Source organism: Crassostrea angulata, chromosome 8 (assembly GCF_025612915.1).
Source record: "Crassostrea angulata isolate pt1a10 chromosome 8, ASM2561291v2, whole genome shotgun sequence".
In the NCBI taxonomy this organism is placed as follows: Eukaryota; Metazoa; Mollusca; class Bivalvia; order Ostreida; family Ostreidae; genus Magallana; species Magallana angulata.
In genome coordinates this window covers 38821728-38846523 of record NC_069118.1, presented here as the reverse complement: position 1 = coordinate 38846523, position 24796 = coordinate 38821728, and the positions used below count along the sequence as shown (strand labels likewise).

Here is a 24796-nt window from a genome sequence, read left to right as displayed (position 1 = left end):
GCTTGGGGACAGGATCGACCCCCCCTTCCACCCCCACCTCCAAGTATATAGACCCCCTGGGCTTTATTAATTTTTTTTTAATTATCCTTTTATGAAATATTTCTTATCTAATAAATTTATACATTCAGGGCACAAAATTACCTAAAACAAACATTTTTGGGCCATGAATGAATAAATAAGATTAGAAATATGTCATAAAAGAATAATCTAATTTTTAAAAAAAAAGAGTAAAGTCCCGGGGGTCTTAAAGTTATACTTGGGGGTGGGGTGGAAGGGGGGGTCGATCCTGTCCTCAAGCACCTGTGACGGAAAATACGAATTATTCTTCATTTGGCATCTATATTTTTTTTTCACTGCACGAGCGCATGGAGCAGATTCAAATTATTTTTCTGGGAGGAGTCCGACGGGTAATTTTCGGTGTGCGTGTGTGTGTGTGGGGGGGGGGGGGGGGGGGTAGATGCCTATTTCAGGAAAATTAACATATATTCTGTAACTTTAAATTTCTAGGGGTAGGATGGGGGGTGGGGTGGGGTCAGGGCCGCCCTGACACCCTCTATAGTTCCTTTAGCTTCGCACATGCACTGAGTAACATGGCAAATCTTTGCTATTCTAAAATTAAGTACTAGAATTCTGATATATACCATGTTTCAAGTACTGATTTCAACCATAGCTATATGAGTTATTAGAAACGACTTTCCGATTGTCCTATCGTATACAGGTAAATTGGCCTACTTTGTCCCACCTTATCTAAATAAATGTCTAGAGCAAACACACTGACATTTCCGACGCACGTGGAAGGTAAGGTGAAGAAAAATTTGAGTGACACGAAGCAGAAGCAGTATAATTTTAAACATTTTTTTTGTAAAAATCAAAAGTAATGTATTGTATAATCGTATATGTATGCAAAAATATTCAATCTTATGAATTTCTTTAGCAGTATAAATGCTGAAATAAATTTCCTATTTTAAGCATCAATCAGTAACGTAATAGTCTAAGGGAAGTTACTCGCGCTTGGTTGGTAAACTAGACCTTGAGGTTGAAACAAAAAGTGAAAGTAGACGAGACAAATAAAAGGGCATTGACATGGGAGAGGCATATTAAGATGAAGATGGTAGGAATACAAGCTGTTTATCTTATTGCATTGTATATATTTCAAGATATGGAGTGCATACGGCATCTTTTTATCACTGTACTGGAGAATGACACTAAATATCTACGTCGTAAAAACAGATTTATTTATTGTCCCGACTCATCAATGTTACGTCTTTCTTCATACGTGTACCACGGGCCCTGGAAGTTATTGTAAATATATTGCATGTGCATGTATAAAAATTTTATACATGCACATGCAATATATTTACAATAACTTCCAGGGCCCGTGACGTGTACAAAAATACCCGGTACACAATCACACATTATTATTTTTGCAAACTGTTAAATAAACCATTCATATATTTACACGTTTGCAAATTAACGTACAGACGACCATCGATTTAAAAGGGTGGGGATGGGGGTGGGTGGCTACCAATACATTTTAAAAGTATCTACACTATATATCTACTCCAATTACCAACTTGTGTATTCTTAGTAAACGATATCATAAATAATTGTTTGTGTAGAATACCCCGCGTTCCTTGCCCGTGTTATATGATATATGCTGTAGGGCAACCATTTGAGAATTGTTGAATGTGTAAAAAAAAAGAGAGAGACATGTGATAGATACAGACATGTGTGTTAACCCAGTTTAAATGCTTGATGGGTTTTGGGGGGAGAAGAAAAACATTGTAATTGTGAAATCTCAGTAGCGCGCACACACACACAAAATGGTATGTATAACGTTAATATTCAAATATAGCTTATGATTTAATTTTGATTTATAGTTTTCATGATGATGATCAATGGCAAGTACAATTATCATGATTATCCTCTTATGATTGTTATGTAACATGCCCACATTCAAAATAATTTTCCAGGGTAAGGGGTCCGACGGTTTTTTGTGTTTACCAAGGTAGTTCAAGTTCTTTATTCCAAGAGACAAATATCTCATAGGTTTATACATGTGAACATATACATATTAAATAAACAGTAAGAAAAACATAGTGTACATAGTCAATTTTGATAAGGTAAGGGGGGGTGGGGGGGTCTGAGGCATATTTAAAGAATTTGAATTTTGCAAAGAGGGGGATGTTAGATCCACTCAGACCCCCCACCCCCCTAGGTCTGCACATGTGTAGTTCACTATAAAAGAGAATCTTTTTCATCACAGGTTAAAACCCTGGCAATCTATTACCCTGTTTTTTTTTGTCAATGAATAAAATCATCAATGGCTTAAAGTCATTCATATTATATATTGTAACAGTTGCGATGTTGGGTAAATTATGTAGACATAGAGAAACAATGATCAGACCAGACTTTTTCCTGAGCATGGCTGTAAATGTGCTAAATCGAAATACATGTCACATCCCATCTTGATTTCTACCTTCAGAATATGGAAGTCATAATATACTGATAATAAAAACAATTTGCAGCTCTAGTGATAAAATGTGTATTTTGAATTTTTCAGCCGGCCTTTGCAGCAGCCAAGATTTTCAGATCAGCCTCCAGGCATCGCTTATATTCAACCTTTCATAAAATCATGGACAACCTGGCCCCACCCAAAGCTGGAGCTAGAGCAGCAAGCTCTTTCGTGTTTGACAAAGCGTTCGTCAATGGAGAATGGGTGGCAGCTAGCAGCGGCAAAACTTTTGAAGGTACATGTAGAAGCCTCAGATACCTGTATATGTGGTCCAGTTTCTATTGAATATCTCATATATGTACCGTACATGTGTACCTGTTTAAGAAACCTCGGATCCCTGAACCTTTGTATATGTGGTCCAGTTTCTATTAAATATCTCATACATATAGATTTATACCTGTTTATGTATGTGGTCCAGTGGTTTTAAAACCACCAGGGTATGTAATCTAATGTATTGTATTGCTTAAAGTTTAATTTTCTCAGGCATATACATGTATACCTGTGTGATGCTGATCACCAGCTTATATAAGAACAGACATGCATAGCAAGAAATTTTCAGAGTCTTGCACTGTAAAGCAATATCACAACTGCATAATGCAGAATTCTTAATCAGGTACAAGTCTTAGAGATCAAATATCAGGGTACATACTGTTTTTGGCCTGTCAAAGCAGGGTGTTTCCATGAATTATACCTTGACCTTTGAACTATATAATGTAAAATACAAGATGCATGTGTTGACCCTGGCTCATGTTTTATCAAGTTGAAAGATTAAGGTCAAAGGTCATTTTTAGTAAAAGTCAAGGTCAACATAAGACAGGAGTTTTTTTATTGGTCGATGGATTACTAGTATATTGCATAACTTATGCCAGAGACCGGCCCCCTTCCCTAAAATGAATTACTTGGCAGCTAGTAATGGAACTAACTGGAATTATTCAGGTTCCAATAATTTTCAAACAAATGTGAATATCAAAATATTAAAAAATGACACCATCTAAACATAGTGCTGTCAAGATTTCTCTTTGCTGTTTCAGCATAATTTGTCCTAGTTTGTAACCCTGTCTTCCTATAAGAATGAAAATATTAAAAAGAGTTGGTGCATGACTTTCCAGTGCAATGTATCAAGAAATTGAATACATCAGGCAATCTTGTTTATATATCAGGTGGCAATGTTTGTACTAGAATAATGGAAAAAGGTGGAAAGTTTTGAGAAGCTTTACATCTCTAAATTGAATAAAATAGGACCTGTTGAAATGATTAAATAGAGAAAAATATTTACTCCGGCATTCTAAAATATTGTATGCAGTGTAGTACTTTTTGGAACTACTGGTACTATGCATAAACTGTTATATTTTTCCATATCTGAATACAACTTGATTCATCTACCGATGAATAATCATTGAAGTAAATCTAATTTTCAGTTGTGAACCCAGCCAATGGGAAGGTGATCGGGTCGGTACCAGACATGGACGCTGCAGACACAGAGAAGGCTGTACAGGTCGCGTACAAAGCCTTCCAAAGCTGGAAAGAAACGACCGCTAAGGTTAGGGCTAATTACAGGTGCGAGCATGTGTATGATGGGTGCAGTACTGCCACTGCTCTACTAGGACTTTTGTAAGAAGCTCATGATCAGTCGGAAGTGCGATATGATTTTTATGCTGAAGGGTCTAGGGTTCCACTTAGATGCTGTTGTCTCCCTAAATTGTTACAAAGGAAAAGCAGAGAGTTTATTATTGGAACAACTTTAGACTTTTGTCTTATTATAATATAGTAAAGTTTAGGGACTTAATATTCATAATTATGTTAAGAAAATAGATTTCAATGATTGTAGTTTGAATTTCAAACTAGCGGAAATGGTATTAATATAAAAAAATGATATTGGAGGATTTTTTTTCTTTGTACAGCCATATAAGGCATTTAATTTACCCAATGGTTAACTGGTTTAAAAGTCTCTGGCATGATACATTTTTCACTGCTACTGGGGAGTGAATGCTATTCACTATATTAGTATATATGTGAAAATGTAACAAGCTACATGTACAAAATCTTAAAAAGATGTAAACATGTATTGAATTAACATATTTGGATAATTATACACTTTAGGAAAGAGCTGCACTGTTAAGGAGATGGGGAGAGTTGGTGCATGAAAATAAAGAAGAGCTGGCCAAACTTCTGACCTCAGAGATGGTAAAGTAAACAATGTCATGCATAGAGATTATTACATGCCAATTTTTATTTGCCTGACTGACGGCTCTCGGGCTGGTATACAGCGACCTCTGGCTAATATAGGATGCGATATAAAAATTGCCATGTTATGATTTTTATATCATATACTTATAGAAAATATCAAAGAAACAATAAAAAACATCATGTGATGAATAATTATTGTTAACAAATTGCTCCGTGTCTATATATTCCATCTCGGAGTTGAACGGTGCGTACCGAACTCTACGTCATAATAGCCGATGATTAATGGAAAGGGGTGTGATATAACATCTGGAGATTGCCAGAAAGGGGTGTGAAATAAATCTTAAATCGCACCCCTAAGGTTTATATCGCACGGGAAGGAAAATTTTTTGTTTATATATCGCACAGGGCAGAAAAGGGTATATTTTCTATAAGCATATGATATAAACCGATATCACACACAGCAAATTTAATGTGAATTAAAAAAGCATTCAGACAAATTCTGTGTGAAATTCACTTCATGAATTCAATGGGGAAAATTTGTGCTAGATAATACAAAATCATATTTCTACCTATATAACTATATATCTCTTTAAAAAAATATTGATTCAATACCTAAATGTCTACAGGGTAAACCACTGGCTGAGTCAGTAGGAGAACTCAATTACGGCGCTGGATTTCTGGAGCTGTTTGCAGAAGAGGCCAAACGTGTGGAAGGGGACATAATCCAGACCCCAATAAAAACCCGCCGACTTCTCGTCTTGAAGCAGCCAATCGGAGTGTCCGGAATGATCACACCTGTCAGTAACAATTTAAAATATCTTCTCCAGTGACATTATTTACAGTTAATTTGCAATTCATTCATGCATTTTAATGCTAAACTGTGTTGTGGTTAATTAAGGACAGAATTTTGATTGAAAAGAGACTTAGTACATGGTTTGTTGACCTTATAGTTTATAATAGATACCCTGCAGTGCCTTCAGTTGAAGTAATGTTGACATGAATTGTTACATACCGATATGCTAGCTGTTATAACATGTAATACAAGAGTTCTTTTCCTTTTCTGTTCAGTGGAATTTTCCCAATGCTATGATCACCAGGAAGGCAGGGGCAGCCATTGCTGCTGGATGTACTGTGGTGCTCAAACCGGCTGAGGACACACCGTACTCAGCTCTCGCCCTCTGTGATGTAAGTATCGCCCTCTGTGATTTAAGTATTGCCCTCTGTGATGTAATATAAAATTCCCTTTGTGATGCATTTATTGCCCTCTTTGATGTAATTTAAGATGCCCTCTGTGATGTAATTAATTGCCTTCTTTGATTTAATAAATGCCCTTTGTGATGTATTTATTGCCCTGTGTGATTTTATTTGCTCTCAGTGATGTATGCAAAGTGTACCTTTATACATTTACCTGTTTTTAGATTATATGTGTTGAAAATGTTTCAGTTGGCAAAACAGGCAGGGATTCCGGCAGGCGTGTTAAATGTGGTCACCAGTTCCCGTGACAACGCTAGTCAGGTCGGGAAAGTCCTCTGTAAGAGTCCGTTAGTGACCAAACTGTCTTTCACTGGATCAACCTTTGTTGGCAAAGTAGGTGTATGAAAATCAAGAAATGAGTGTGGTATTATTTGAATATGAGGTTGCTCTATTTTTGTGGATTTCATAGACCCCGCTCATGTATGAATTCAATTTACATCCTCAATGAATCATGAAACACATTATTGATGCAATGATGATTGATATAAATGCATCCATGAAAATAATGTTCTCAACAAATTGTAAAAAAATTTATATTATTGTAACAAAATTTTATGATGCGGCAGTATTATACCTATAAAATGGTTAGAAATTCAGTACATAATGACTTAACACATTTACACTGTTTATATTTTCGTATTCATAAAAATACAAACAAAAGAAGATTTAGATTGAAATGACGATTTTCTTTAATTACATTTAAGCTGTTGCTGGAGCAGTGTGCCTCCACGGTAAAGAAGGTGTCCCTTGAGCTGGGGGGTAACGCTCCGTTCATCGTGTTCCCCAGCGCCGACGTAGACGCCGCTGTTCTGGGGGCCATGGGGGCAAAGTTCAGGTGTTCCGGACAGGTAAAATATATCCCCCCTCTCCCCTTCCTAACCTTGGTTTTTATCAATTAATGTTAATAGAACCTGGTGTATGGTACAATGCATATGAGATATTGATAATATTGGTTTATATATAAACACAATTCTTTCTTACTGGTATTTGTAATGAAACCATGATATTTTGTTCAAACAGGTAGCATAGTAAAAAAAGTGGAAAGGGGGGGAGACTCGCCTAAAAATTCTTGTCCAATAAAAAAAATCTCACTTAAAACAAGTTATTTTTAAATCAGATACTTTTGCAAAATTTTTTCTATACATGTATATCAGTTGTCAATAATGGACACCATGATGCGAGAAACCAGAATAATGATTTAACAAAGATTACTAAATAATATTAAAATCTGTTAGTAAGACTTTTCTCCAAAATATTAATTTGCAATGATTTTCTATTTTAGACCTGTGTGTGTGCAAACAGGTTTTATATACATGAGAGTATTTACGATGAATTTGTGCAAAAGTTTGGAGCTACGGTGGAGAAGGAACTGAGAATGGGGGATGGAACCGCTCCAGGCACCACCCAAGGACCGCTCATCAACAAGAAAGCCGTCGAGAAGGTAAGACGATAATTGCTGGTTAATTCTTACTTGCAATGTGTCTATGTTAAGGTTTCACAGATCTGCATTTGAACCTGAACCCCTTGCATCATGTTTAGAGGTTTTTCAAACCAGCATTTGAAACTGGAAAATGTGGATCTCTCTCTCAGGTCCTCCACTAACTGAGTTACTGTGGAATCATTAGATTTCGTGGTGGCTCAATTTTCGTGGAATTCGTGAGTTCCTCTCAACCACAAATTAACATCCTCCACGAATTAATAAATTATTGTAATAAAGTCACATTTCCTTTGTAGGTTTCAGAGAATACACAAAATTACGTCCCCATGAACCTGTAAAATTTAAGCAATCCATGAAAATTGGCCCCCACGAAATTTAATGATTCCACAGTATCTGACATTGGTGATCAAACAGTCAGACTACTGCACTGGTTTATTGTAACTCTTATTTTATGCACTATGCATAACGTCAAGGTTTTTTAAAGCTAATAGACTCTTCTCAAGATTGAATTATTTTTCAATCATCAATCAATACTGTATACATGAAATATTCATCCCCGTTTTTTTTCCCGCCCCTTTGGCACTCGTCGTCAATGAACGAATTTACGACTGGTCGAATTCCAATGTCTCAAATTATCTCTTTTAAAAAAATAATGTGTCTGAGTGAATTTAAGATGGGGCAAAACTGTTTGCAAGTGTAGAAGGGCGAAAATTACATGGGGCAAAAAAACCCCTGTATACAATAGTTCTTTTGCCAGTAGTTTATCCTTTTCTTCAAGATAGAATTAAAGATATGATAATTTTAAATATACATGTAGATTCAATTAATATCTTTTTGATGCATGCGTACATATTTTTCTAAGCCTGTAATATTCTCATTTAAGCATTATAAATTATTTGTTGAAGTTACATTGATGCTGTCGCTCTATTTTTAGATCGAGGCCCAGGTACAGGATGCCGTCAGTAAGGGGGCGAAGATCGTCTGTGGAGGGAAAAGTAATGGAGGCAACTTCTTCGAGCCGACCGTTCTGACGGGGGTCACTGATGACATGAGGTGTGCCAAGGAGGAGAACTTTGGACCAATCGCTGGGGTCATCAAGTATGTACAAAGTCATCTGTATTTTTTTTTTTTTTCGAAAGGGGATTATTTAGTAGTACATGTATATTATACGTAAATGTGTAAATGCATCTATAAGAATCATGATTACCTACATATACACAAATTTATTAGACAACACTGTTGTTTGTATATGGGGTCGAAATTTTCCCTTATTTTACCTCATTCAGATATTGATCTATCAAAAAATTTAACTGTTAACTTATCATAATCAGTCTTTAGTTCAAATTTCATGTATGATACATTTTGAAACTATTTACAGTGTTTAATTTTTGCATTTTGAGTTCATATAAAGTATTGTAGTGGTAATAACGATAGCCAGCTCTTTTGATTTTAAGGTTCAAGACAGAAGATGAAGTTGTTGCCCTGGCCAATGCGACATCATCAGGATTGGCAGGTAAACTACGTGTAGATAGAAATACAGTTGAACTTGATATCTCGAGCACTGATATCTTAAATATAATGTATATGTCGAACTGATTTGTAAGTCCCAACAAGTTATTTTTTAAGTATTTTACCCTCGATATCCCGAATACTCAGATATCTCGGAAGTTTTTAAATAGTCCCATCTAGTTTGTAATAACGAAGTTTGACTAAAGTATGAAAAAAATAATTGACATAACATAATAACTGTTATGATATTAAGATACGAATACAGTTCTTAAAATTAATGTAACTACGATGATTACATTTAAGATTTGTATTTGTTTCTGTCATTGGCAAAGATTTGTAATTAATTACGTTCATTCAATTTTGTGTAAATATCAAGTGTTTACTTTAACTTTGGAATCCAGTTTTAAATTGTATATGAACTTGGATTGTTGCATGATTAGATCTTCTGAGAAGCCCTTTAGGCTCCAAGGTTTGATCAAATAGCGAAATTTAACATGTACATATCTTGTAAACTGGTTGCTGTTTAATAGTCATTATTTAGCAACTTTAAAGAAACTGTGAAAACATCTAAGGTACCTATCCATGATCTGCCTAAAATTAGACATATCATTTTTAAATTAATTATTACTTTATAAAGAAATTATTAATCCAAAAATTGTTTACAGTTTTGTTTGATAAAAGGGTGTAGGGTTTTTGCATTTTGTTAATGTAACGGAAAACCGAATTGTTAAAAGACAATATTCTTGAAGTACTAAGTTGATCTGCATCCCTAGAAAATAAATCATTTTAAAATTCCCCCCAAAGGTACAGTTTGTACCTAAAATTTGCTGATGCAGTACCTAAGAAATAGTCAGATTTTAAATAGTACGAAAAATTTAGATGCTTTTTGCAGTTGCCAGAGTTCAATATAGTCTCGTTCAACTATCGGCTGTCTCTGTACATCTCCGACAAGCAGAGACACCCCTGCAAATGTGTTCGGAATGTTTTCTTTATCGTTGCTAAGTATTTAAAAAATCCAGAGGTGCTCGAATGAAAGTTCACGAGACTTCACCGAGATTTCTTCAGTTCCTGTGAAATTTCGAGCGGAAGTATAAGTGTTCGGATTATATTCTCAAAATACGTAAGTACTGGTCGGTTTTCATATCGTATCCTACTTTGGTTTATGTTAAAACATGAAATTCTTTTAATAAGTTCGTCTTATTTCACCATTTAGCCGTTTTTTATATTAAACGATAATATTCAGAACAGCGTTATCGTTAGTGTTCAACCACGTGTTGAGTGGTTGAAAATATAAACATTGCGTGGCTTAATAAAATCATATCCATGTTTGATGCTTGTGGTGTGCAATACCATGTTTTAAACAAAATAATGGATGTCTGTTTTGCATAAAAACTTAGTATATCGAGTCATTTTCAAGGAACATTCTGCATAAAATTGTATAGTCTGTTTCACTATTGAGGCTATTACTAGGCGGATCGAAAATTAATCCTCAGGGGGGATCTCTACTTAGCATGTTAATTGTTGCAACAGCTGACAAAAACTATTTTTTGTATTGTCACATTTATTTCTAGAACACATTTTATTCACCAATTAATAAAGATAAAGTTTAAAATCAATAAACCTCTAGATTTAATATTTGACTACTATAGTACCTATAGATTCTATGAACTAAGACTATAAACACGAGGCACGATTTTTACTGCGAAACTGAAAGGGTCAAATAAAACCACGTGGTCTAAAATTTAAATGACAATAACATTCGCAGGGGTGAGAGAGTCAGTCTATATTTAGAGGTCGCATCATCAAGCTATCACGTGACCTGGTATCTCTTACTTGTCGGAGATTAACGGAGACAGCCGAGCATCTGGTTGAACGAGACTAGAGTTCATTATTGGTTGGATCCATACACTTTTTGAAATATTTCGAATACCGATACATAGTTTGATGAAATCAATTCTATTTTTAAATATTACACAACATGATTCATAAGAGGTTTTCTCGAAATTCTTGTCGGAAAAGTCTGAGGATCCATATTATAAAAAATGTGCGCAATTCAAACAGAGATTATAAACTCCTTGCCAAGCAAAATTACATATAGTTGATTTTAAGATAAATAATATTAGATAAAATCAACTCCCGTCAGTACTTCAGTACTTTGATTATTACCTGAGTATGATTTTGATTTTTTCTTCCCAGGGTACTTTTACTCTTGTGACCTTGGACAGATCTGGAGGGTGGCCGAGCGTCTTGAGACGGGTCTGGTTGGGGTCAACGAGGGGGTCATCTCCGTTCCGGACGCACCTTTTGGAGGATGGAAGGAATCGGGCCTGGGCCGAGAAGGGGGGCGCTACGGTATTGATGAGTATTTAGAAATGAAGTATGTGTGCATGGGAGGTCTTTGATTGGAAAGTAATAGCAGATCATCAAGAAATTTCATTATTGTTCCAACTTATTAATTTGAAAAAAGGTGATTTTACACATGTTGTATTGGACGGGAAGGGATTTGATAATTTCCTAATCATTGTGTAGAGAGGGTAATATTATTGATTTTAAACATGTATTCTTTAATCTGTTATTGATTTTGTTTTGTTGTATTGTTATTTTTGATAATTATTTTCAATATGCTTGAAATAGTTCATTCATATCCAAATGAATGTATTTCATTCATTCATGTATTTTCTCCCCCTCATCAATTTGATAAACATTTATTATACTTGTTATGGTAAAAACATGTTATGAAATACTTAAGAATAAACATCATAGTTCCAAGTATTTGCTGTTTTTTTACATACATGTATTTTGTATATATTTAGAGTATTTGCATGGATATTTGAACTTGTTTAATTTAAAGAATAATATTTTAAGGAAGCTGGATGACCATGGCCATTTTTGGATTACCGATATATTAATCTCCTTTAATTGGAGAGTTCTGAATATAGAAAAAGGATATGTTCAAACTTTAAAGCTGGAATATTTGATTTCTCTCTTCACAAAATAATGGTTTATGGTAAAAAATATCGTATTTAAATTCATGGATGGCTTTGATGGATATTTTGTTGTCTATTCAGCCAGCCAGTCCTTAATTGTTAAATTAATAAAAATCAATTAACATGTGATGCACCCATCAAAAAAAAAAAAAATCAATATTTTTTCATTTAATATACGCTGTATGTGATTATCAATCACTTTAATTGTATTCATGAAATGCAATACAAGGAATGTATGATCTATTGTGAATGAGTGTCGATCCAATTTAAAAAAAATATTTCTAAAAATATTTGGTCTATTTTAAGACTGACAATATTTATCCTTGTTAATTTTTGTAATGAAACAGTTTTTAAAGATGTAATCGGAATTAAATATTATGCACACTTTTGTTGTTTTCTCTTGTTGTAATTTTAATCTTCTTGATGATATTTAAACAATGGTAATATTCATTTTAAATCAATTTTTAAGGATTTAGTGAAAATCAGTACATAAATTTGTATATTTGATCCTAAGGAATTACATTTAAAAACTTTTAATAATCAATAAACTAATTGATTTTATTCATCAAAAATTCAAACAATATAAACAAAACTTGGTGTTCAATGAATATTGATGAAACCACTGTTAATAAATTTAAAGCTTACCGGTAGTTTTGATATTTGAGTGTTTAAAAATAAATAACTAATTTGATGGATTTCTCAGTCTTTAATTAATCGGTTTATTTCCCCTTCAGATGCATTGTATATAAATAAATGTTGGTTTCATTAAAACATGCAAAACAAACAATTATTCATCAGTGAAGTTGATAGATAGAATTAAAAAGTCTTGAAATCAGAATTGTTCATTTATTCATAAAGATATAGAAAATGTGTTTACTGAATACAAGGTAGGAATGTATAGGGATAAAAATGTTGAATATATCAAAAAGATATTGCACAAAATTGTAAGAAAATAAATAAATAAACAGATTTAGAAAATATACTGACAAGACAATTATATAGTCAATATTATTGCACTAACTAAAGAATAACAGATTCACAAAGTTATTAATCATGTGAAAAAGTATGAAAAACATAAATAGAATAGAATAGACTAAATTATTGGTGTTTGTTAAAATATATACAATTTTTCTGCTTGAAAAACATAAATAGAAAAAAGACAATACATTAAATTCACAGAATTTGAATATTGGAATCTATAAAACTTAATTAATTTCAACAATTTTCTGCTTGAAAAACATTTCAAAAACCCGAGACATTAAATTCACAGAATTAAATTCTTGGTATTTGTTGCACATATTGAATATAAACATTTCTAAGATTTTTCCGTTTTCCGCCGAGCTGACGGAAACACGTGCAATAGTTTGGCCAGGCGGACATTTTCCGCTGTGTCCGCCCACTGCCCTGAGTCCAGGAGCCCCTTGCGGGTCCACATGGACAGCAGGTAGAGGTCACACAGGTTGTCCGACAGCAGATTCTGGAAAGTCCGGATCTTCTGGCGTTCGGAGTGCTGTACTGGATTCATCAGCAACTGCAAAAAAAAAAAAAATTAAAAGAAGTGCATATAGGTCTTATTTAACAAGTTTCACAAGTTTTCCTTGCATTTTAGTCTACAACACGTAGAAGGTAGATTTTTAAGTTACTGCATCTTGTTGACATAAAAGTGATTCAAGGTAATATTAATTGAAAACCAAACAATAAAATCTACCGTGTATACAAAAGCAGACCATCACTGACTGCAAACAATATATTTAACAGTGTGGTAATACTAGTATTGTATGCACTTCGATTCCACATTTCTGGTAACATGTATACTGACGTAATTATCATCGGTATTTGACGTAGTAATTCAGTGGCGTCGGAAGGAAATTGAAAGGGGGGGGTGGGGGAGGGGGCTAGACTTAGAAATCTTGACAAGCCCCCAAAAAAGGTCTTTGGTTATGGTTATGTAAAACTTTTCAAGAATACGTGGGGTGGCTTAGCCTGTATTATACTAGTACCTGTTCCATTCTTGTTATGATAAAGTCGGTTTTATTTCCAACATCATGCATCTTGGTGAGTTGTCTGCTGTAGAAGCCCTTTGGTATGGGTGGTATGGAGACGTAAATATATTCTAAAACCTTCAGCGTCTGAAATTGTTAAAAACAAAACCTCGTGCAATATCATTTTATTTGATGATGGAAACATGAATTGTTTGGAATTAAATCTCTCTCTCTCTCTCTTTGTGTGTGCAAGAATTATGAGAGAGAGAGAGAGAGAGAGAGAGAGAGAGAGAGAGAGAGAGAGAGAGAGAGAGATATTTCCGTTACCTTGATGAATATACTGAGGCTGTGAAAGGCATTTGTCCTGCTTTCCACTCCATGCTGTTGTCTTGGACTCTGAGCTAAGTTCTCAGTCCCAACTAGTAGTCTAAGTTTCTAAAACGCACAGAACTCTTTATTAGAATGAAATATTCAGGCATTCATATATTCAAATACAAACACTTTGCACTTTAACTCAAACGAATGCAATCTATCTCAAAAGAGGCGAGCATAATCTGCTTTTTTCCCTTTCAAAAGACAAGTCATCTAGTCACCTACAAAATTATCGGTAATGCTAATTTTCAAGACAATACTTACTTCTAGTATTGCGAGAGTGTTTGAAAATTACTATGAATACTTTTTTCAACAAATATTACAGATATACATACTGTAAATATACGGGACTTGTTCTTTTTCCAATTCAACAGTCTCATCTGCATCAGACGATAGAATACGGCCTTCTCTATGTTGTGTGATGGCAATGTCAGCACCATTCGGGTAGAAGACTCCAAATCCTGAAGTAAAATAGGGTGAATCAGTCAATAAAAACATCCAAATCTCAACTTGCACAGCCAACAAAACCCCCCCCAAAAAACCCAAAAACCCAAACACCCCCCCCCCCCCCGAAAAACACCCAAGCACGTCGCATCCAAGGGGGGGGGGGCAGCCCTTCTTTACTTTTTGTTGCAGCAAACATTTTTCTTAAATTCACATATTAAAAAAATGAATTATCATGGAGTCCTCCCCCCCCCCCCCCGGCCCCCCCCCCTTCCACTCATTTGGGACCATGTAAAAAATTTAAGTGAAAGTAAGGTAATGAACAGTAAATTTATTAATTCATTTATTTTTGGTTGTTAAGATTTTTTGTATGAGTCTGCCCCCCCCCCCCCCCCCTATTTAAAAACGATGCTACGTGCGTAAAAATTAGTAGTTAAAAATATTTAACGTAAGGTTGAATCAAGCTCTTATCTTTTGACATTAATTTGAAAATAAAATCTGGAATAGCTGATCCTCAATATTAAATGAAATATTTTAATCAGATGAATCAGCTTAAGTATGCTAAAGCTGAGTTAATTTTACTTGCAGAATTGTGAGAATACGAAAATATACATTAAAAGCCCCATTCTCACAGATTTTGACAAATGAGAAATAAAAATTAGTTGTATGTATTGCACATTTTGAATTATGATTGACCAAACACGTTTGTCTAACGAAAAAAAAGGAATTACGGAAAAAGAAACTTGATGACTAAAATTCCTTTAATTTGGTTCATTCGGACTCTTTCTGGACTATACGTACGAATCTCATCTTTGTTCTACATCGACTTTAAATTTCACTCTTTGGACACATGAATGGACACTTTTTATGAATATTTTACACGTATGTGATATACCTCCTCTGAAAGTTTCCCACAGATGTCTCCAACTTTGTGGTCAGCCACTGGTCTCAGACAATCCCAGCAGAAATAATTTCCGCATTTGCACTTTATCACCCGACTGCTGTGTTTGTTGATTTTCTCCCGGCAACGAGGACAAGAGTTTACTTTCAGAAGGAAACTTTCATTTTCGTTAACTGATACACTACATGTACCTTTTAGAAAGAAAATAAAATACTTTAATATAGTGATAGTCAAAGACTTAGAAATAGTCCTTTAAATTGCACAATCATGTATAGGCTAAAAAAAAATCACATGATCATATTGCAGGTCTGTCAATTCGTTTGGGACAATGTACTATGTAAACACAATCGCATGTTCATATTTCAATCTATACACCGTTACATAGTAAATTAAGTCAAAATCAAGGGAACCCAAACAAAAATTTTTCTTAAGAAATCATATCAAAATCACTTAAAAATCATATCCAACTCACAAATTCATGATTTTGTTCTATGATTTAGACATGATCCATTAAATGAATCATACCCAAATCATAGGTGACAAATAAGGAAGTATGATCCTGATGTGGTTTGTTTCTTGGTTTTGAGTCTGCTATGATTTTCTTGTGATTCTGGTATGTGCTATTATCTTAGAAGGCAACAGAGCATGCGTTTGAAATGATTCGTTAATTGCCAGATAAACTGACCACTAAGAATTAAGATTTCTGCATAACAGGAAGTTGAGTTGCAAATTTTGAATGTTCATCTTGGAGCCTAAATGTGATGTACATGTCAGGAAAATTTGTTATTGTTGGGCATCTTGCTCTATCTTGGCATATTTATAAAGTGAATTTATGGAAGTATTTTGGGGGGATATATTCTTATTCACTTGAGGTAAATAATATTTTATAAAGACTAATTTACAATACACTATCAAGTGATTTATTAAGTGAAGCAAGCAACTAATGCATGGATGTACATGTATCGTTAGTTCAGACCGGGAGCTACAGACCTGCAGCTAGGTTTTGAAATGCATACATGATATTTTAATTTGAACAATTCATGTAATAATTGCTAGAAGAGTTTGAAATAACAGTATAATTATCATCTAAATTATCGAAGACTTTGATCCTGCATTCTAATTCAGATTATATTGGCTTAACGATATAGTACATGTGACATTTATGTATACTATTTTTCATATTTGGTAATTGTCAATGTATTTCAAAAATTAAAAGTATATAATTGTCTGTTGCAAAATATTAATTAAGTGGTCATTTTTTTCTTTAAGAAATTATTGTATAATTGTCCTTTAACAGGTCATATAAGGATCATGGTTTTGATATGAGTTGTTAGTTACAACAGATCATACCAGGACCATGGTTTTGATACGAGTTGTTAGTTACAACAGATCATACCAGGACCATGGTTTTCTTGCAATTTGTTTAGTTTAACAGATCACCCGAGAATCATGATCCATTAACTCATTTGCATGTGAAATTTTCCTATACCGAAATCATCTCAAAACCATGATTTACACACAAGCCATTGATATGATCCCGTAGGCTATTTTTTCTGTTTGGGAAGTAATGAAATATTCTATTCAGCCAAGCTTGTTCATAGATGGCGCTGAGCCGGAAATTGATGAAAGAAATATTGGACAGAACACTATAATGTGCCCATACTTATTCATTAACTTTCATTGAACATTGAACTTTGCAATGTATATATAGTTACATTTGTATAGAGATAGTCGGAAAGCAGCCAAGGGAGGCCATTTTGGACTTTACCTAGTACGTGACTAGTGATTTTGTGGTAGGTTTCCGCCTGGAGACAGGTGGCGGGCCAGTGAGGGGGTTCCCTACAGTCCACACAGAACTGGATCTTACAAACGCACGTCACTTCCCGTCTGGACGATAATGTCTTTGGACTCGGATTCTCCATGTCATTGGTAGCTCTCTCTAGATGGATGGGACGAAAATAATTCTTATTGAATAATTATGTACAATTTTGATATGGATGTCAATATTTCTTTGGCTCTCTCTCTCTCTCTCTCTCTCTCTCTCTCTCTCTCTCTCTCTCTCTCTCTCTCTCCACATACACAGATATATCTGAAGATATTTGTCAAGTTTTTATTTTGATAACAGAAATGGATCCCATCATTCAAATAAACAAATTTTAAACAGTATCTTTAGTTTAAAAAACCCCACTCAATGGCTCCAAAACAATGATTTTTTTTACTAGAAACAGAGACAATATGGCTGCACTGATCATTCGGACACAGCGTCCAGCGTCCGGTCGACATCACCGTTCTCTCCCTGTAGCCTTTGTCCCAGGAGCGAAACAATTCAAAAGGAACTAGGCTCATGATCATGATTTCATCGATTTCACTCTTGCAGCCATGTTCCTAGAATCAGATTGTAAATGGCTAATTTATAAATATTGGTCATTGATGTCATTAATAAAATACATTGAATGTAAATATTAGTCTTAGGATGTTGACGGATAAGTACATGTACTTTCTTGGTATAGTGTTTGTACTATTTGCATTTGGTAGTATAATTATATGTATGCATGACATTTATTGTTGTGGTGTCATAGTTTTATCGAATTTGCTTAATGTTTGACTTAATTCTTTGGACAAGTATGTCCCGAATTAGCCTGGCAAGATGTTGCAAACGGCTGCACACAGAGATATACACGTCAGGTACATGTCAAAGATAGTCAAGGATGCTCACCAAACAAGGAATTGGTTGCGTCCCTTGTTCAATCATCTCTACAATGGTCCGATAAACACAGTTTCTACAGAACACGTGTTCGCACGGCAAGACGCACATCCCGTTAAGCTTAGCACCATTCCCTGCCAGTAATGACGTCAAACACACGGCACATTTCTTACTGTCGTCATGAAGGAATTCTAATGAGGAAAAGGTTTCTTTGCTTGAACTCTGAAAACATTAAAATCCAGGGATGAAAATTTATGCAAAGCGTATCGATCGCTGCTCTTAAGCATTGTTTTACTTTGGTCACTACAGAAATATTTTTTTTAAAATTGAATGTGTACCACATTTTATTCCTGAAAGAACTTTTGTGTATATATTAATATTTGGTTATTGCAAAATCGAAATAAAAAAGAACAGCTTCGAGAATTAATTAAGTCTCTATTTTTAAGGAAGTGCATTAGCTATACAATGTACCGATGACGTAAACCTCAACAGATCTAGAAACAATGCATGGTGTTCGAAAAATCAGTTACGCAACACAGTGTTATAAAGTTACACGTTCGTCATTATATTCATTTTGAATTTTTTTTTTTTTACCTTCTTCTCACTTTTATGGAAGTGAATTCTGTAGATGTGATCAATGGTAGATATCCTGTACGTAATGGTGGTCATCCAATCAAATAGAGGCTTATCTACCTTGGACAAATACATGGAGGCTCTGGAATGTTTAAATAATTGGCAATGATGATGAGCAGTTGATTCTTATATTAGTTTTCTAAATTATTAACAATATTTCGGACTTTTGGTCTTATTATTCATGGAATGATATACTGAACACTTTCACCGGTTTAGAATTTTCTCAAATTTTACAATATTTAACCCCAAAAAATACGTTTAAAAATTTTTAAAATCCTTAGTAGGAATCGAACTCATGAATAACAGTTTCGTTTTGATCCCTATAACCCATGGCCATTGCGCCACGCTGTTATAGAGGGAGTAATTTTGGGAAAGAAACTGTTAATAAAACTATCTTGATTTTATTGTTAATTTTGATAAATAATACCATACAACATGGAGGTGTCCCGAAACACCTTAAATTGAAACCGTTTGGGCACCACCAAGTATCAATGAACAATCGGAAGGCAAATCAAAGGCTCTTAATATTGGTTTAATCTATTTGTCTATCATCCTGAAGCATTAATCAAGGGCCTATGTGTACATATAGGAACAATGTTTAACCCTTTATTTCTTTTATTGTAACAAAACTAAAAAATCATATTTAATCCTTAATTTTATACATGCATTTATATTTCTGACGGTTAATTTGGTCATGCACCCAAATATCGAAACTTTTCAGTTCAGCTCTAGATCCATATTATGACATACCCCTCCGTTTGGTGTTGGTACATATACTTGTCACCATTGTTGCGTGATTTCAGCAGGTTTTGCGCCAGGCTGTAGATTTTCCTGAGAGAAACTGGCGATGGTTTGGAAGAGGCTACATACTTTGAAATCTCTTCTCTGATAAGTTTCTGTTGATCATTGTCTATTTCAACATGTACCTTTAATCTATAGGGGAACACACATATTCAATTACATTACACTAGAGTAGACTAATAATTCAATTAACATAAAAGACAATGGATATATCAAATTTGACTGATTCGTGCATTTTATCAAATAGAATGCCTCTGGTTTTCTATTTGTCAATGCGTTAGTTGTTCAATAAAACCCATCTCTAAATAAAATCTTTTTAATGATATGAAGTCATAAACACTGCTTTCAATATTCCACTCATGAATATTCATTCTGCATCACGTGATAATTGTAATACTCACATGACGCGCAAACGCACTTACACGTAGTCTCCGATTTGCTCCGATGGATCATATGATGCGGGATGCAACATTTCTTGCACTACGAGTCCAGGCTGTAGATATGTATCTGCAGTGAAAATATTCCCGTTTTTCGTTGAGCTCTGTCTCAGTGAAATAAAAACCAGTGGCGGAAAACAACTTCCAGACCGCCGTACATGACTTCTGGCCATGAACTCAAAGAACTCCGATTTTAAAAGTTGACAAAGTATTGACGTCTGCTCATCGCCACGATCATATTTCTCATTAGTTTCTTCTTTCTGCAGACTGTTGTGGTCAATTTCTTTTACATCAGTTTCCTCTCGCTGACGTTTAGCAACATCCCATACACTTGACGCGTGGATCTTGGCATTACGAACACCAATGTGTACTTCTTCTGGACCTTTTTTAGTCTTAAATATCCATCTTTTATTGTTCAGTCTACGGGGCTCTCGTTTTTTGGATCCCTTTATTAGGTCCGCCATACTAACTTGAATGGGTGATTTTGCTTTTACTGTGAAATCATCGTCTCTCAATCTGTTAATATCAGAACCTCCAAGTTTAAACCCATCGTCTAACTTGTTTACACCAGACTGTTCCCCTATAGTTCTTTGGCTGCTGTTTGTCTGAATTACCGAAGCTAATTGCACGTAATGCCCAAGGTCCTTATGGTCCCATTTCTGCCAGTGTTTTAATTTTCTACCATTTACACACCCTTTCTGCTTACTCTGGCCTTTCTTCGAGTAATGTTGTTTTCTTACCCCCGAATATTTTCGAAATTCTGTGAAGAAATGTTGAATACATTCTATTCTTCATTTACATTCAAATGTAATTATTATACTTTCATGTTAAAAACTGAAATCTGATTGGTTTAGACGCAGTTGATAATCTGTTCTATTATCCTCAGCGTTAGCAACACACTTGGCAACGGGTAACACAACGAATTGTTACATGCGCGTAAATTATGCGCGTACGGTTCGCCGTAGAATTTAGTTAATTTCTATATAAAAGCAGTAAAATTTTCTTTAAAAATAAGACATTCAGTATAATAAAATAAATAGTGCCTGTTTGGGAGGGTAACTGTTGAAATTGACACCCCTCGAAAACCATTGTCAACCTCTGTTGACAATGGTTCTCTCGGGGTGTCTATTTCAACAGTTAACCTCCAAAACAGGCACTATTTATATAATGTAAATGTTATATGTTATACGAAGTTTTTCAGACTGGGAGCTACAGATCCGCAGCTTTATAGTAAATACATTTACTGAATCGTTGATCAATTATACAGATCCGCAGCTTTATAGTAAATACATTTACTGAATCGTTGATCAATTATAATTGTCCGCATCGGACCGTCTTGTTAACCATGTTGGCTTTATAGCCGTATAACGCCTTCTAACGCGCCGAATCAATTATTCTATAGAAAATTTGTTATTTTAGCTACATAAACTATAGTACATTGTCCAATATTCATTCACTCACAAAAAAATCTCACAAAAAAAGATAAATATGATTTATAACACATAATGAATTACATGTACTAAGTATAGTATAAATGATTAACTTTCGTGCATTTTAAATTCCTTCTGTTTTCTTCTTCGGTACCATCTGTGCATATAAATGCAAAATCATGTTGCATTGTAAACATGCTACCGGTTTCTTACCTATTCTTCATACTGAAATGAAGAGAAAAACACAACTGGAGTTATCTACCTTTTGCTTAGTTTCTTACATGTCGAGCAAAATTGCGCAATCGCCAGTTGAAATCGCTCGTATCCAAATGCTGAATAAGATACAAAAAAGAAAAAAATGGAGAAAATTCATTATAGCTATACTATCAATTATTTACGTTCCTACACGAACCTTAATATATACCAGATCGACTGAGCACAGATGAGCTGTAAAATGCCGGGATACCGCTGTTTCTGCATGGTTTGTTTATCCGTAACTCAGATCGATTTGTTTACATTAAGCGTACGTATTTAAACTCTCGCTCAAAGTGGGATTTAAAAAACTTGGATTTAAAAGTGAATAATTCTGTTAATGTTTTACCGTATGGACAATTAAAATACATTATCTTCAATAATGTTGTTTGTTGTTTTGTTTTCAAATTTATTCATTTATGAGCATAACGATGTACATGCGCAACGATCAGCATTGATCTCAATTAATTACCGGTTCGATTTTTCAGGCATGCGTAAATTTTACAATAACAATCCATTAAGCTACCTGGAAAATCAAACTCGATTATTTCAAAATCAAATATCTACAAGATATAATTCTGTAATATACATTTTCATGAATCTGATTTCGAGTGTTAAGTTTTATCACATACTCACATGCGATATACATGACTATGTACGTTTCCAAAAAGAAAAAAATTATTAATATCATCTAAATTTGAATATGAAAACTATCTTTCTTCTCCATAGAAAGAAACTTGACAATACAGAAACTGAAAAAAAGTCCTCTTCGACACCACAATATGTACACATCACATGTGCTTGAGGACAGGGCACCCCCTCCACCCGCGATTTAAACCCCTGGGATAGTTGACCTTTTTGAAAAAAAATCCTTTAAAAAGTCATATATATATATATACAACATGTTCCATTTTAAATATCTAAAAATTAACGGAAAATAAACGATTAATGTATAACACCCCATTGCATACCTTTCCTTTTTTTATATGCAGGTTGGGTTTGTTTTAAATGAATGTTTTTTTTATTAATTAATTTTAAGATATTTGATATCAAACATGTTGTGTACATGGCATTTAACGAATTTCTATCAAAAAAGCGTCAACTACCCCGGAAAATCGCGAGGGGGGGGGGGGTGTCCTGACCTCAAGCAACTGTATACATGTACATGTATATATAGGAGCGATGCCCGCATATATTTTGTATTTTGTTCTTTTAATGGTGTTAATGGTCCCATGTGTGGAAAGAAATTCGGAGATCAAACATTCATCGGTAAATGAATGAATAATTGGTTTATAGCGGGAGATAGGGGTCAAACAATGAATGGAAGGAAAATTGAATCATCTTGCTTCTATCAGAAAAGGTGAATAAATTAAGTCTGAAAGAAAACATCGTCTTCTAAAAAGCTGAGGAGCTGAGGAGTCAAGAAAACCGGAACATCACTCGGTCTTTTCTGTCAAGTCGTTTTTTTCTCGACTTGACGGTTTAGGCCGAATGATAATTCGGATTGAAAATCCAGACAATTTTGATAGTTTTCTTCCTTCAAATAAAGAAGAGCAATGATTGATTTTAACAATCGTAATATCTCGGACCTTTCCGAAAAGCAGTTTTTTTTTTTTTAGCTCAGCCTGAAAGACCCCAGAAGATACCGCTGTAATTTTGATAAGAACTTTCCAATGACAACAGGTTCATATCATATCAAGTCTAAGGTTTAAGGTTCTCCAATGGAATATGCCGATACTTACATGTATGATAGTGACACGTGCCGGAAAATATAATTCAGTAATAAATCGTTATCTCCTCTATATAAATTGTTTTCACTAAATTCCTTAATATTGAAGTATATTCAAGTCATATGTTAACAATGTGAACGACAAAATAAATACAAGCAAAGGAATAAAGATTCTTTCAAGAGTTTATTATGATTCAAAACAAGTTTTAAAATGTGGCATTCAATAAGAAACAAAAGTTAAATATATATGTACAATCAACAGCATCGTTCTATTTTTCGTTCGTTTTAAGTCCTCCTTTTACGAAGTCAGACAAGTGGCGTCTTTTTCGTCAGTTTGGACTACCCCACATTTGCAAGCAGTTATACGTTATTTCAAAGCATCATCTGTGCCGGTTCAATACTCTGATTTGAGTAAGTCTGAATGGTATCACAGAGACGACTGTCATTTGAATGGTTGTACGAGCTTCATCGCCTCGATGGCAACCGAGCAGTATTTTCCTGATAGAACAGAAGAAAGTGCGTGGTTGATTTGGCAGACGACTCGTTATTACTGTGAGAAAGCGAGGCGACATCGATGGACATATTACGACGGCATGACTTATGCGCCTTGGGTTTCGTCTGCTGTCGGTTTTCATTGAGGATTTCTATCAGTTCACCATTGTCTACCTCACTGCTTTTCTTTGGTCTGGCCTCACACGCTTTGTTCCAGGGTTTGTCTTTTACAGCAATCAAATCTTTTGTAACACAGACGGCGGCCGAATCCTGTTTCTTCTGCTCCTTCGTTGGGGACTTCGGAGAAGGTTTCGCCGATTGCACGGGCGTTACCTTGTTCTCATAAAGAGGCTTCAAGGAAAGGCGGGGCGACAATGGAGCTCGGCCGCAACAGGGGCTTCCTATTAGCCCTTTGGAAATGCTGGCAATGCTCTTGTCAAGGCAAGATCTGGAGAAGTTCATCGGCTCAATAAGCTGCATGGTTGCTGTTGTCATGTCGTGCCGTGTACGTCTTAAAATGCAAAATGATTCCTGATTCAGATTCGGAGTCCCTTTTATAGGAAACGAGTCAGATGTTTACCATTACTTTGAACAGCATTCTTTTCCCAACTACCTGCTAAATGACCAATTGATGGTTTGCAGTACAAAACTGTTTTTGCACAAAAACATGCATTAAGCCATTCTATTAAATCTGACCTGTATCCTACCTCCTGTTTCAACACATTATTG

At 34.8% G+C, this 24796-nt stretch overlaps 2 protein-coding genes across 4 annotated transcripts; one reads left to right on the top strand and one right to left on the bottom strand.

The window, feature by feature from the left end:
• The first annotated feature begins 766 nt into the window (after window positions 1-766).
• On the top strand, window positions 767-12279 carry LOC128160401 (succinate-semialdehyde dehydrogenase, mitochondrial-like). Of its 3 annotated transcripts, none has more exons than XM_052823717.1 (12): window positions 767-798; window positions 2564-2750; window positions 3934-4055; window positions 4616-4699; window positions 5329-5499; window positions 5771-5887; window positions 6146-6289; window positions 6661-6804; window positions 7239-7397; window positions 8329-8492; window positions 8849-8907; window positions 11100-12279. In XM_052823717.1, exons 2-12 carry the CDS (start codon window positions 2636-2638, stop codon window positions 11303-11305), a joined length of 1485 nt encoding a protein of 494 aa, XP_052679677.1. In that variant the 5' UTR covers window positions 767-798; window positions 2564-2635; the 3' UTR covers window positions 11306-12279. The 3 variants fall into 3 exon arrangements, with proteins under 3 accessions (XP_052679677.1, XP_052679674.1, XP_052679675.1); XM_052823714.1 differs by lacking the exon at window positions 767-798 and adding an exon at window positions 1019-1111; XM_052823715.1 differs by lacking the exon at window positions 767-798 and adding an exon at window positions 1680-1826.
• Window positions 12280-12556: 277 nt separating this feature from the next.
• On the bottom strand, window positions 12557-24562 carry LOC128160943 (uncharacterized). The gene is made up of 12 exons (XM_052824228.1): window positions 24127-24562; window positions 20150-20924; window positions 19677-19859; window positions 18888-19008; window positions 18306-18515; window positions 17809-17974; window positions 17358-17528; window positions 15584-15780; window positions 14580-14705; window positions 14200-14307; window positions 13891-14019; window positions 12557-13421 (listed from the first exon to the last, which is right to left on the bottom strand). Exons 1-12 carry the CDS (start codon window positions 24560-24562, stop codon window positions 13206-13208), a joined length of 2838 nt encoding a protein of 945 aa, XP_052680188.1. The 3' UTR covers window positions 12557-13205.
• Between the last annotated feature and the right edge of the window lie 234 nt (window positions 24563-24796).

Bases quoted from the DNA above. Each gene is read 5' to 3' on its own strand.
- LOC128160401 (XM_052823714.1), top strand. The intron at 5,500-5,770 runs GTCAGTAACAAT...TTTTCTGTTCAG, and splicing joins TGTCCGGAATGATCACACCT to TGGAATTTTCCCAATGCTAT. The intron at 8,908-11,099 runs GTAAACTACGTG...TTTTCTTCCCAG, and splicing joins GACATCATCAGGATTGGCAG to GGTACTTTTACTCTTGTGAC.
- LOC128160943 (XM_052824228.1), bottom strand. From the start codon at position 24,562: ATGACAACAGCAACCATGCAGCTTATTGAGCCGATGAACTTCTCCAGA. The intron at 19,860-20,149 runs GTAAGTGCGTTT...GTTCCCCTATAG, and splicing joins GAGCAAATCGGAGACTACGT to ATTAAAGGTACATGTTGAAA. The intron at 17,529-17,808 runs GTAAAAAAAATC...CCATCCATCTAG, and splicing joins CCATATTGTCTCTGTTTCTA to AGAGAGCTACCAATGACATG.